We start from the raw sequence: 12,900 nt of genomic DNA, 5'->3' as shown, positions 1-12,900 counted from the left end.
ATTAAAATTTACTAAGGTCACCTTTACATTTATTCCATGAAGGACCATTTTGCTTCTCCATGGGTGAATGGAGAAGCATACATTTTGTACATGTTTTGATAGGTGCTCGCTGAACAGCACTTGTTCTGACAGTCTGCTAAAGGTTACGTGAGGGATCTCTGTCTTTGTGTGCACGTGTGTGTGTGTACGAGTATAAAAAGCAGCAGCAAACTCGATACACATACCCTGTCTCCTTTTTCACCTTTGAATCCAGCAGAGCCCGGGTTCCCTGTCTCACCCTGAAGGGGACACGGAGAGAAACCAGGTCAGGGGACACGGGGGAGAGGAACGTGTAGAGTTGTGGACCCCAGGAGCTTGGAGGGGCATTCATTAAACCGTGGCAGATAAATCCACGGTGAATTCGGAAACAACAAATAGAAAACAAATTAATCTCAAAACGGGAGTCAACTTTACAGTTTGCCGTGCCATTCTGAGTGTAACTGCAGCTTGCAGGCTTATTCTGCGAGCTGTGAAAATATTATTGCGAAGAGCCACGTATATCAGCTTAACAACTCATAATCTCACGCAGCCGGTCTGGTTTTAAGAATAACTCGTGTGGCGTGACACTGAAGCCCAGGGCGTGCTGCCCATGCTGTTAATGGCTCATTATCGCACTGCACCTGCAATCCAAAATCCACCGGTTCGCTTTCCTGGCACGGCAGTGGAAACAAACGGGGGCAAGTAAGTCTCTTGATTCACCCCGACTGTCGGCGTGTGGTAGGATAAAGCGTGTGTGCGTCACACACTTCGCAACTCCGATTAGCACGGTTGGCCGCGTGCGGTGCAAAAGAAGTTCCACGTACACACAGACACCCCCCCTAAAGATTTCTGGCCAGCGTGGAAGATATAGGCCAAGTACCCTCTCTACAGGGGGCTCTACAGGGCTCCCTATTGTGGAGGCACTTCAGCCAGCAGTGGTGGAAGCAAGCATGACCACACTGAGCCAAAGAAAGCAGAGTCGATGTCCTCTTGTTTTTTAAAGCACGGCTCAATTACGTATGATGCAGCTTTCGCAACGAGTCTCTCTCTCTAAGTTAATTCTGTGTTTGTGCCCCCCCACCTCCCCAAAAAGGAGTTACCACCTCTGAGTTACGAAGAAATACCCAAGACATTAAATGGGAATAAGAATATCTAACAGATTTAAAGCTTTCGTGACTGCAGGGATTCATCTTCTTGGTTCTTTCGGTAAAGTCACGTAGAAGGGAAATAATAAAATAATAAAACATAACAAAATAATTATTATATTATTTTATTATGTTATATTATTTTATAATGTTTTATTTTATTATTTTATTATTTCCATTCTACGTGACTTTACCGAAAGAACCAAGAAGAGAAATATCTAACAGGTACAGAAGAGGGGAGAACTACATGTAAATTCATTGTCTTGACTGGTATATCATCATTATTCAGCAAATAACAAAAACTGAGACTTTTCACTACCTCAAAAGGAGGAAGGTCCCGGGAAAACCAGGGCAGGTGGCAACCTCACCCCAAGCCCACAGGTGAGAGGACCAAAATCAAAGGTCCAGGAGCAAACCCTCAACTCGTACCTCCTCTCCTTTGTCCCCCTTTGCCCCCACGGGACCCAGTGGACCACCATCGCCAGGGTCTCCCTGCAGGCGACATGTCACAAGGGCATTAGAATGAAGACGCACAGCAACACAAAGACACAGGGTTCCCCCCCTTATAGCCTCAGCATGATGCTGGGGCAAGTGCTGTTAGTAGCGAAGACCATTTCGATTTAAAGCTTTCGTGACTGCAGGGATTCATATTCTTGGTTCTTTCGGTAAAGTCACGTAGAATGGAAATAATAAAACAATAAAAATAAAACATAATAAAATAATTATCACGACGTTTCGGCCACAAAGCAAGCAGCCGTCCTCAGGTGAAGAACAGGTGTGTCATTCAGACGCTGTCTTTCTGACAGACCTGTTCTTCACCTGAGGACGGCTGCTTGCGTTGTGGCCGAAACGTCGTGAGAATAATTTTATTATGTTTTATTTTTATTGTTTTATTATTTCCATTATACGTGACTTTACCGAAAGAACCAAGAAGATAGCGAAGACCAATTCAGATTTGTTACGATATACGAGGAAGTGGTGCGGCTAATGCCATGTCTGCCGATTTTGTGTCTCCAATGCTGATTTTATACTTGGCCGAGCCAAAATTATGAAAGCCCAGACTCAGTTCAAATATCACTCGACCTACATACCCATGTACATTAGACAAAGTCAAAGATCCCCCTATATCCATTAACAGACTGTTGGGACAAGTGCTGTTAGCGAGCACCTATGAAGGCCACCATAGCACACGAGGGGGTGGTGTGACCAGCACTACGCCGGACTGCATTTGTCTCCTTAGTGGTGATGTTTACACATCGTATCAGGTACTCATTTGAGGCTGAGTCGACCTAGGCGAGGCCCAGAACTGGTTCAGATAATCGTCTCTGGTGTTGACCGTGGGGCGGGAATCGAACTCGGGTCGCTGGGTTCGTATCGTAGCATGCTAATCCGCTACACTACCGATGTATGTAGGAAAATGCACACGTAAATAGCAGACTATGAAATGCAATGCAATAAGCTTATCCATAGAATCAGCATGAAGAATTACGTAGAAGCTTCACACATTTTAAACTAGAAACACTGAAATAATGTAATTTTAATAATAATTTCTAAGAATGCCATTTTTTATAATTAATTCAAGAAATCTTTACATTGTTAGCAACCAACAAAAATATTTTATTTTTTATTTTGCCAGGTAAGGCCCATTGAGCTATATTGTTCTTTTTCAGAAGCGACCTGGCTCAAAATAATAGCTCAACGAAGTGGCTTATCATGTGGAAATTTACAGCAGCCAAATACTCTAAACGCATGTTTCCAAATGTAGAGAGAAAAGCCGGAGGACCCAGAGAAAAATCCACGCGACCACGGGGGAGAGAGACACGCTAACCCCAAGTACACAGCAGCAGGCGTCAGGGTCGGGATCGAACCCACGACCCCCAGTATACCAGGCGAGGTAGTTAACATCTCGCCACTGTGGCACCATAACCACGTGTGAAGCTTACACACACAGGTGTCGCGTAGGCGGGACCAACTGTTGAAGAGTGCCGTGGTGCGAACTTTTATAAAGAGTCTGACCTTTTGTCCGGTAGGGCCTTGTCTGCCAATCTCCCCAGGATCACCCTGATGATGAAAATACGATAAGCACGTGCATACAGGATTCCTGCCGTGATGATGCAACGGTTAGCGGCGACATCTGGACTTGCAATCCAGATGTGTCAGCTCCACGTGGTCCCCCGGCCCGGCAGTTGAACAACAATGGTGCAAATGATAATTGTTTTTTTACCCTTCTATCTGGCAACAAAACTGACACCTTTTTACAAGGAATCATGTTTGCATAGACCGCAATACCTGCAGTCATAATACAAACAAAAGACATAACTCTGATAATGTGCACTGTTATGTCTTTTGTTTGTATTATGACTGCAGGTATTGCGGTCTATGCAAACATGACTCCTTGTAAAAAGGTGTCAGTTTTGTTGCCAGATAGAAGGGTAAAAAACCTATTATGATATTTTACTGGCAAATGAGGTTCCCATAGTGTAGAACAATGGTGCAAGTTTGTTCAATTCTGCCACCACCACCACCACCACTCCCACCCCCTGGCCACCTGCAGGCACCACAGTTAATCAGTGGGAAGGTGACGTGTGGTGTTGGGTAAAACGTGGGATACTCCCACCTCTTCCCCAGACGTCTGACCAGTGTTTTGTAGGTAGGCCAAATACCTCTTTAAAAGGATGCCAGCGTGGAAGAGTAGTCAAATATTGTACATAGAGAGGCTCCCCGGAGCTCCCTCTTGTTGGAGGCCCTTCCATGAGCAGTGGTGTGAGCAAGGCACTTGCAGGGCTGCACCTTTACCTTGCCCTACATATATTAGCACGGTTGACTACGTACGGTGGTGAAAAAGTTCAACATGCAGTACACATATACTTGCTGCAAGCCACTTTATTGCATTTGTTATTTTAACTGTGTTTCTCCCCAATAGATTCCAGTTGTGCTGTCAGCGGCACGTCATTCGATGAAGATGCAGAGAGTTTTCATTGAGAACTATCACGCCGAACCACGCACCACCCTGAGTCGGAGAAAGGCATCAGAACATGATGTCACAGAACTACTTCCGAGGTGCCTTCGATACCGCCTCTTTATCCACATTTGATGGTGCTCATTTCCGTACGCGATGTTAAACGTGTTCGACGCAGGGCAATTCAAAATAAAAAAAAATCGTCCTCAGAGCAGGAATATGTGTAAAAGTGAGAACATTCATTTAATGCGGTTTATATTAGTAATTGATGACCAGGAAGATACCACCAATTGGCTACAATCGATTGCACAGTTTAAACACGGTTGGCCGGAACACGAATTCGAACCCAGGATCTCAGAGATTCCAGCTCAGCGCTCTGTCAACTACATTAGCTCCCCGGGTCACTCATTAATTGGCTGAAAAGACATTAATATATAAGAGGACTGCAAAGCTTTGGCGATTGTATGCTCCGGCTCACTGCCTGGCTACTGCCTTCCAGCTTGTCTGTAGTTCGTCATCGATTGTGAGATGCAATTTGCATGAATGGCGACGCTGAATAACAACCATTAAAAAAAAAATCACTCAGCCACTTCAATGTGCACAGCTTTTCTCTTTAAAGAAACACTGTCTCAGTTTTGTCGGCATTCACCTTGAGGCCGGGGATGCCAGGATTCCCTTGGGAACCCGGTGATCCAGTGTCTCCCTGTGTCCCAAACAAAACGGACGCGCGTGCACACGCACACACGCACGTACGTACAAACACTCCTCGTATGTGATTTACACTCAAACCATCAACCGCTCACTCGCAGGCTATGGCAACGAAATAAATAAAAGCTCAGCAGAGAAAACCAACAGCTGGCAGAAAAACAAATAAACTGTTGTGATTTCACATTTGAAGAGGAAACAAAAATATCTCCCTTAACACTTTCAAAGAGACGCAAAGGGAATGAGGGGTAATAACAGGGACGGGGGTATGCACGGGGGGAAGCATCAGAACTCTGCTATTACTGTCAGACCACGTTTGAAGAGTGTGATTAGCACCACAAGGATAAGCAGAAACGTTGTAAGTGCAATCAAGCTTGGGGTGTGGGGAGGAAGCCTGTTAATTATCATTAGAGGATTTTTGCAGTGCTTTGTTGAAGTTAGTTACGGATGATGATGATGATGGATAATGGAAAGATTGATAGATGGTCATGATGATGATTACGTATCATGGATGATGGTGATGACGGGGGGTGATGGATGATTTTAATGTATCATAGATGATGATGATGATGAAAGTATGGATGATTATGATAATTATGTATAATGGACAACGATGGCGATCATGATGGATTATGCTGCTGCTGTTGGTGATGACAGATCAATGGATGGATGATGTTGAAAGATTATGATAGCTCATGGATAGTTGATGGCCATTATCGATGATGATGATGGATGGATAACAATGACGATGACTATTATAAGGGGTGATATCGATGACGGATAATCATTATTGCAATGATGACGATGAACACTGGCTTCACAAACAAAACAAACGCTTCCCACCTTTTGTCCAGGGTAGCCTGGCAGCCCATCCTTGCCATCTTTTCCCGGGGAACCCTGACATGGAGAACATTTCAGTACCGATCAGCCACCCTGTGGACTGCCATGGTCCATCAAGATTGAATTAAATTACGATTTTTGATGCCACTTTATGTTTAAAAGAATATCGTGTTTTTTATTTAAAGCTAATAAGTGGGAGCAAGTATGTACATCGATGAACACACACACCAAAAAACTAAGTGCAAGATTAATTTGGCACAAATATGCCAAGTATTTAGTAAAAAAAACACAACTTGAGTAATGTAATTACAGTAATCATGTACAAATATAAACAGTGGCATGTGCTTAATGATGTATTGTTATAGTATTAACATGATGTTTGCTCGATTCATTACATGATAGATTTAAAACACAGTGAAAATATTTAGTGATACTGCTGCTGCGTTGCATAAGCGCAATTAATCATGAATAAATACACTCGGCACATCCATTAATAATAAGCGTGGCCCTACAAGAAAAAGTATAATAGGCAACGTTTCAAGCAATGGCACGTAAGAGCCTACACGTAAAAACGTGCTTTGTATGTGCCATCAAGAACGGCCATTTCCCAAAATGCAACCTAAATGGATGTCACCACTTAAAATAATGAATTAACGAACAAAGTCATTTATAGTGCATTGAAAGTGGGGGGAAAGGTTAGAAAGTTGCTCGAAACTCACAAAAGACTTGTGCTGAGAAAGAGCATTAATATAAAGAAATGGAAATGCTCAAGTGAAGAAAGTGATAATGAATATAAACATTACATTCTGATTTAAAGCTTTCGTGACTGCAGGGATTCATATTCTTGGTTCTTTCGGTAAAGTCACGTAGAAGGGAAACAATAAAATAATAAAAATATAAAACAATAAAATTCTCACGACGTTTCGACTGCAACACAAGCAATCGTCATCAGGTGTGAAAAACACAGCAAGAAAATGTTCTTGCTGTGTTTGTTGTTGTTTTTCACACCTGATGATGATTGCTTGTGTTGCAATCGAAACGTCGTGAGAATTTTATTGTTTTATATTTTTATTATTTTATTGTTTCCCTTCTACGTGACTTTATCGAAAGAACCAAGAATATTATTACATTAATTGCGCAAATAACCTCATAACGTGTTAAAAATAATGCCACGAGCAGCCTAATAGGATCTGCAAACTCTCAACTCTGGAATCCGCGCGGTGTTCCTGTGTCGCGAACGCTGCGTACGCACCGGTGATCCCACAACTCCTCGTCGACCCACATAGCCAAGGTCGCCAGGCAGGCCCTGTGAAACCACAGAAGACAATAATGTCCGTGATGGCTCAGAGATAACGCTGCTCTGGGACCCTAATGAGAAAGAGTCGACGAGTGACTGGTGGAATTCAGAGCACGCAGCTGGCAATGGCAATGAAGGAAGCAGAAATAAAATAATAGAACATTATTTTGTCCGACGTGTGGTTACGGGTTTGTACCGCGCGTTGTTCGGCACGATGTCTGACGTTTCGCTCCACATGCCGGGAGCTGCTTCGTCACGTGCAGCGAAAAAAGTCAAACGACACGCGAAAAAGGTCGGACGGTTGTGTCCAACGACGCATTTCCACTCCGCGCGATCGGAGATTGTTCCTGCCGAAGGGCTTCATCCTGACAACGGTCCCATCGCGTGGAGCGAAACGTCGGAAATCGTGGCCGAACAACGCAACGGTACATCGCGAAGACACGCAAGAGAGCTATACGGCACGACCGCGAAAAAACCCACGCGAGAGTTTAAAAAAAACCATAGGGCAATTACCTGGTCACCCAACTCCATCTTGCGCAAGCATGCACAACGGGTTAGAAAAGGAACGCGAGATAAAAGGCTGCGTTTGAGAGATCGGAGCAGCAGACTCGGCCTCGTTAAGATATTGGTCAGGACAGCTCATTTCCTCTGGGATAGAGTAACGAGCGCCGCCGGTTTAGAAACCTTTAATGTAATAAATGTCCTTTAGAAAAGAGGTCGTTGTCGGTGTACATGATCGGAGGCTTGTAGGATATGAAATTAGGATATAATGGGCAGAACCCTGTGCTCATTTCCTACAGACTCAGCACAATATTCGGTTTCACGCACTCTAAAGAGGGCACGTTTTCCGAAGAATGAAAACGAAAGCCAGACAAATATGCGAACAAGACAATTAACTGTAGGAAAGTATTGGCTTCATCTGATTTTTGATGTGACAAATAAGGGAGAAATGTAATTCTCTTAGGCGATTTAATGACAGTTAATTATCCACCATTAGGTAATTAATATAAATGCATATGACGTGAAGGATACAAAATGTTGTCGTGTCCTATTTTCACGCGTCGAAACAGACCCGTGCAGTAGTTATATTTTTTATCACCCACAATTATTGCAGATGGTTGTCAAATGAATTAAATACCCCAATGCGGAGCAGGTGAGGCTGAAGTCTGCAGTTAATTTGTGGCAAGAGATCAGCGGAGACGGACACACGCAATTAGCCCTGTTAACAGACTACAACACACACCAGCATGGTTCATTTTCAAAAGCATGGCATTGCAGCAAAACTTAGGGATGTTGCCAGGGGCGCAACTTATATAGGGGGGTATGCGGCAGCGCAATGCCACGCAAAGGGGGGCCAGTAGGCCATAAGGGGGGGGGAAATTAACAGATTAATAAATACAACAATTTTAAGGGGAGAAATATAAAAAAAATGTTCCCCCAAAGATTAACCATACATGCCAACAAAACATTGTTACAAATGAAAACATATATAAAAATTTCGATTTAAAGCTTTTGTGACTGCAGGGATTCATCTTCTTGGTTCTTTCGGTAAAGTCACGTAGAATGGAAATAATAAAAAAATAAAAATAAAACATAATAAAATTATTCTCACGACGTTTCGGCCACAACGCAAGCAGCCGTCCTCACGTCGTGAGAATTATTGTATTATGTTTTATTTTTATTATTATATTATTTCCATTCTACGTGACTTTACCGAAAGAACCAAGAAGAACATATATTTAATTTCCTAAAAATACACGCAGCGTGAAATTTCGTCGCGCTACTGCTGGTGTTTGTTACTGAACGCCAGGATTGTTTGCTCACTGACATGCGCATGAAAGCAAGATAACTTAATTGTGAGCATTGCACCTTTCAATATTTGTATTGATGCTGTCACCGCGAGACTGTCTTCCTCTAAACCCAATACACGGTGCAACAAAAATAATATAAAAGTGAGAGCCTACGTATTGGTGTATATGGGTTCAAAATATCCGTAGCCATTTCAGTAAAAGTGAGTCGGCAGAAAGGAGGAGTGGCCCACAGTCGTATCTTGTATACCCACCCCGTCTAAATAGGTCGTTTCACCCCTGGATGTTGCCACGATGGTGTAATGGTCAACACACCGGACAATAGAGGTCGCCGGTTCGATTCAATCGCCCCGGCGTGGCAGCAAAAAAAACACCATGCAAGTTCCATAAATCTCCCCCTCTGTCCACCCGCACTCTACATAGGCACACGCCAGTTATTCTCGATCGGCATGTTGCGCGTGGTGAGACAAAGTGTCGGTACTTTCCCACGTCTTTCGAGACAACTGGCCAGAATTGGACAGTCGGCCAGACACCTTCTGCAAGAGGGCCTTAGACGGCTCCCTCTAGCGGTGGCCCTTCCGCCAAAAGTGGACGTTGGGAATACATTGTCAGGGCTGCACCTTCACCTTGTGCAGTGAAACCATCGCACGATGCTCAGCGGACACACGGCGGACAATGACGGAAGGCCACGCACCTGGCTGCCGATGGCTCCAGGAGGCCCGGGCTGACCAGGAGGTCCGGGCTGACCAGGTGGCCCGCGTTTCCCCTGCGAGCGTTCGGAGGAAGAAACACACGGTGACGGAAATTAATCATCGGTGCAAAGCCTCGGGTTATTGGAACATAGAGGGGGGCAAGGGGTGCAATATCTCCCCTACCCCAACCACCATCCCCCCCCCATTAACCTTTTTTGAGAGGGAGGTGGAAAGCCATGCGGAGTGCCCCCCCCCCCTCCCCATAAATTAAGACAGCGAGCGTGCCGTGGAATGAAAATGGGAGTTGAGAAGCGCTCAATGAAGGCCTCTCCTCACCTTGCATGTGTGGTGGCCTCAACCACACCCTATTGTTGGTCACGGGAGACGTTTGACAGCACTTCACTGTGCTTGTCAATGTGGGTTGATAACGGTGGAGCGGTGGGGGGGGGGGCAGCTGAACCGGCTCAGATACCACTCGCCACCGACATTAGGATTGGCCGGCGGGGGAATCGAACTCGGGTCGCCGGATTGACCGCGCGGTGCGCCAACCGCTGCACCACCGCCGCTCCACGCCCCGAGTTTGAGATTTTCCAGGGCGGGTGGCCCTCCGACGAACAGAAGCTCGTGTGAATGGGAATGAAAAGGAAGTGGCCCCGTTTGAAGATTTCCATCGTGCCGCTAAATGACCACGTTCGACCTCCACAGATGGCACCGATTAAACCGAACAACGGACCACTTCCAAACGCACATTTGAGATCAGTACCACGCACGAACCATGCGTGGGGTTTTTTGTAGTTTTGTTTTACCCTTCCAGTCATGTTCCACCACATGTAGGTCAATTACACCCACGCTGCATGCCAATTTGGCCTCAGGTTTGTGAAAATCACCGCTCAAAAAATGGCCTGCAGACCACCCGGTTGAATGAGGAATGCCCCCCCCCCCCACCCCATTCACCAGTGTAGATAGTCAGGAGCCAATTTAATTAAGATTAACAGTAAACACCATTCTTTATTGTGAATTCATACTTTTTACTGTTGACGTAACGTCTTACTTGTAGCCCCATGTCACTCCAATAAAAGTCTCCCCACGCATTTCAGTCAAGAGAGGGGAGGGGGGGGGGTGTTTAACCATACTTCACCACGCTGGTCAGTGGGATGGTGAAGTGGAGCGGAAGTTCAGGATTGGTTCAGGTGTCACTTGCGGGGTCTCGTGGCCAGGAATCTAAGTCAGGTTGCCAAGATCATAGTGCAGTGCGCTAAGCACTATGCCACCACTCCACCCGTGTGTCTATAATGATATTTATTTTTCTACTGTTGCCTTCGTCAACTACTCTTAAATTCGTAAGTTTTTTTAGTTTTTTTCTCTGTTTAAAGGCACAATTAGAAACGTGGGCTTTGACAAAAGTGGAACAAAGGAGCTGAGAACTGCGGATAGAGGCACGGAGGGACGTTTGCGTCACATTGCACCGAGACACAGAAAGGGGAAAGAGATGATGGATCAGAGAGCAAATGTCAGTCAGAGACAGCATACCGACTTGGGTGTCAGCGATCTTGGGCGAGAACACATCGCTGCTTTTTCCTGGATTTTTCTGTGTGCGCATATTCACTTTAAAGATGTTTTCTTGTTCATGTTTTTGTTTTTTGTTTGTTGCGGTTGCACCCGATTCAAGAGCCGAATGGCTCACGGGGCTATACCTAATAAATGAAACTGAAAAATAAATGAAACTGAAGCTGAACACATTGCGAGAACGGATGGTGGTTGGTGGTTGATGGAAGGAAGATGCCCAAGAACACATCCACCGCGGAGATGGATGAACGACATCAGATCGTGTTGCAGAATCGACTGCTAGATAAAGGCTTCCCTCATGGGTTGTTGTTTGACCATATTTCACCACGTTGATCAGTGAGGGTTGCTGTAAGTAGGTGTTCAGGACAGTGCCAGATCGCAAAAGTAGCTACAGATGTAGCTACGGGCCCAAGGGCCCCGCGCTAAATGCTTTCAAGCTATCAATTCCGGTTCAGTGATTCTGCACTTGCTCTATTACTATAGTACCATACTGCCTTAACCTTTTATGAACGACTGGGTGTTTAAGGTTAGCGATTTTTGACGTATTATCTGGCTGTATGGCAAATAAACAAATATAATAACTTTACTACGCAAGTAAAAATGTATTTGTTTTAATATTTATGTGTGTTTTATTTATTTATTTAGGGCCCCTATATAACATATGCTACGGGCCCCGCACTAGCTTAATCCGGCACTGGTCCGGGACCAGATCAAGATATCGCTCGGATCGATGTTTGTGCGTGAAGAAACGAGCCCTCGTGTTGTCCTGTACAACAGCGCCACCCAGCGAACATTACTTTACCACGTTAAAATAAAACTCAAGTTTGATTCAATCTGCCTGCGGAGCATTCGAGACCGATCCTTCCAGGAGAGAATGGGTTTGAGAAAACAAACGATGGCCCTGCCTTGACCTCTCGCAGTCTGGTGGCCAGTTGAATACAATTCTGCCGTATTGCAGGCAAGGGCTCTCCCCTGGCCAGAGGTCGCAAACGGGTTTTGATTCCTTACCCGTACCCGTACCCGGCCGCACCAGGGTCGCAAATGGGTACCCGTACCCGGGTACGGGTACCCGTTCCCTACCCGTACCCTACGCGAAATGAGTGACAAACGGTTACTCACCAGTGACTCACGGCCTACCCGTACCCGTACCCGGCCGCACCAGGGTCGCAAACGGGTACCCGTACCTGGCCGGGTACGGGTAGCCGGGTATCGGGTAGGGTACGGGTATCGGGTACCCGTTTGCGACCTCTGCCCCTGGCCACCGTGTGATATGGGAATTCAACCGCAGTGCCACACACGTGGTATGATCAAAGCCAGGCCGACGGACATGAACGTCATTTGATTTTGACAAAACGAGAGACGTCCGTCGCGGAGACGGAGTGATGGAATCAGCTCGTGCGCAGCTGCTGGGTGGATTGTTTGAGAATCCTTTGTCCAATCATCATCATCATCATCATCGCGATCTATGGGCAGGTAGCACAGCAGGTGTCCACTGCACATTTGGGGCCGTCCATAAATGACGTCACGCGATTTTGGACTATTTTTGACCCCCCCCCGCCCCCTCGTCACACGGCGTCACAAAAAGTCAGACCCCGCTCCTCAAATATGACGTCACAAAGCTCTGCCCCCCCCCCCCCCAAAACCATATTTCTATTTTTAAAATAAAACATGCTTCAAATCGCTTTAAACTATTGTCATTGTAGTGCGTTATTAATGTGGCGCTGCACTCTGATGTTGTAGGAGTGTTGTTATAACAATTAGTGTTGTTATAACAATTCTATATATTTGATTTAAAGCTTTCGTGACTGCATGAATTCATATTCTTGTTTCTTTCGATAAAGTCACGTAGAAGAGAAACAATAAAAAAAAG

The 12,900-nt window shown here is 45.4% G+C and overlaps 1 protein-coding gene across 3 annotated transcripts in view; it reads right to left on the bottom strand.

The window, feature by feature from the left end:
* Nucleotides 1-12,900, bottom strand: part of LOC133352843 (collagen alpha-1(XXII) chain-like) — a 158,644-nt gene that overhangs the window by 38,392 nt on the left and 107,352 nt on the right. For 2 of the 3 annotated variants that reach the window (XM_061568796.1, XM_061568798.1), the window contains 8 exons: nt 9,467-9,538; nt 7,478-7,495; nt 6,920-6,973; nt 5,671-5,724; nt 4,772-4,825; nt 3,180-3,224; nt 1,593-1,655; nt 225-278 (listed from right to left, as the gene is read on the bottom strand). In XM_061568796.1, coding sequence (XP_061424780.1) covers nt 225-278; nt 1,593-1,655; nt 3,180-3,224; nt 4,772-4,825; nt 5,671-5,724; nt 6,920-6,973; nt 7,478-7,495; nt 9,467-9,538 — 414 coding nt within the window. The remainder of the gene's footprint in view (nt 1-224; nt 279-1,592; nt 1,656-3,179; nt 3,225-4,771; nt 4,826-5,670; nt 5,725-6,919; nt 6,974-7,477; nt 7,496-9,466; nt 9,539-12,900) is intronic. The other variant, XM_061568797.1, reaches the window with a different exon arrangement.

Source organism: Lethenteron reissneri, chromosome 42 (genome assembly GCF_015708825.2).
Source record: "Lethenteron reissneri isolate LAM-NWPU_2019-01 chromosome 42, ASM1570882v1, whole genome shotgun sequence".
Taxonomy (NCBI): Eukaryota; Metazoa; Chordata; class Hyperoartia; order Petromyzontiformes; family Petromyzontidae; genus Lethenteron; species Lethenteron reissneri.
The sequence above is the reverse complement of the archived record's forward strand: the minus strand, read 5'-3'. Positions and strand labels throughout refer to the sequence as shown.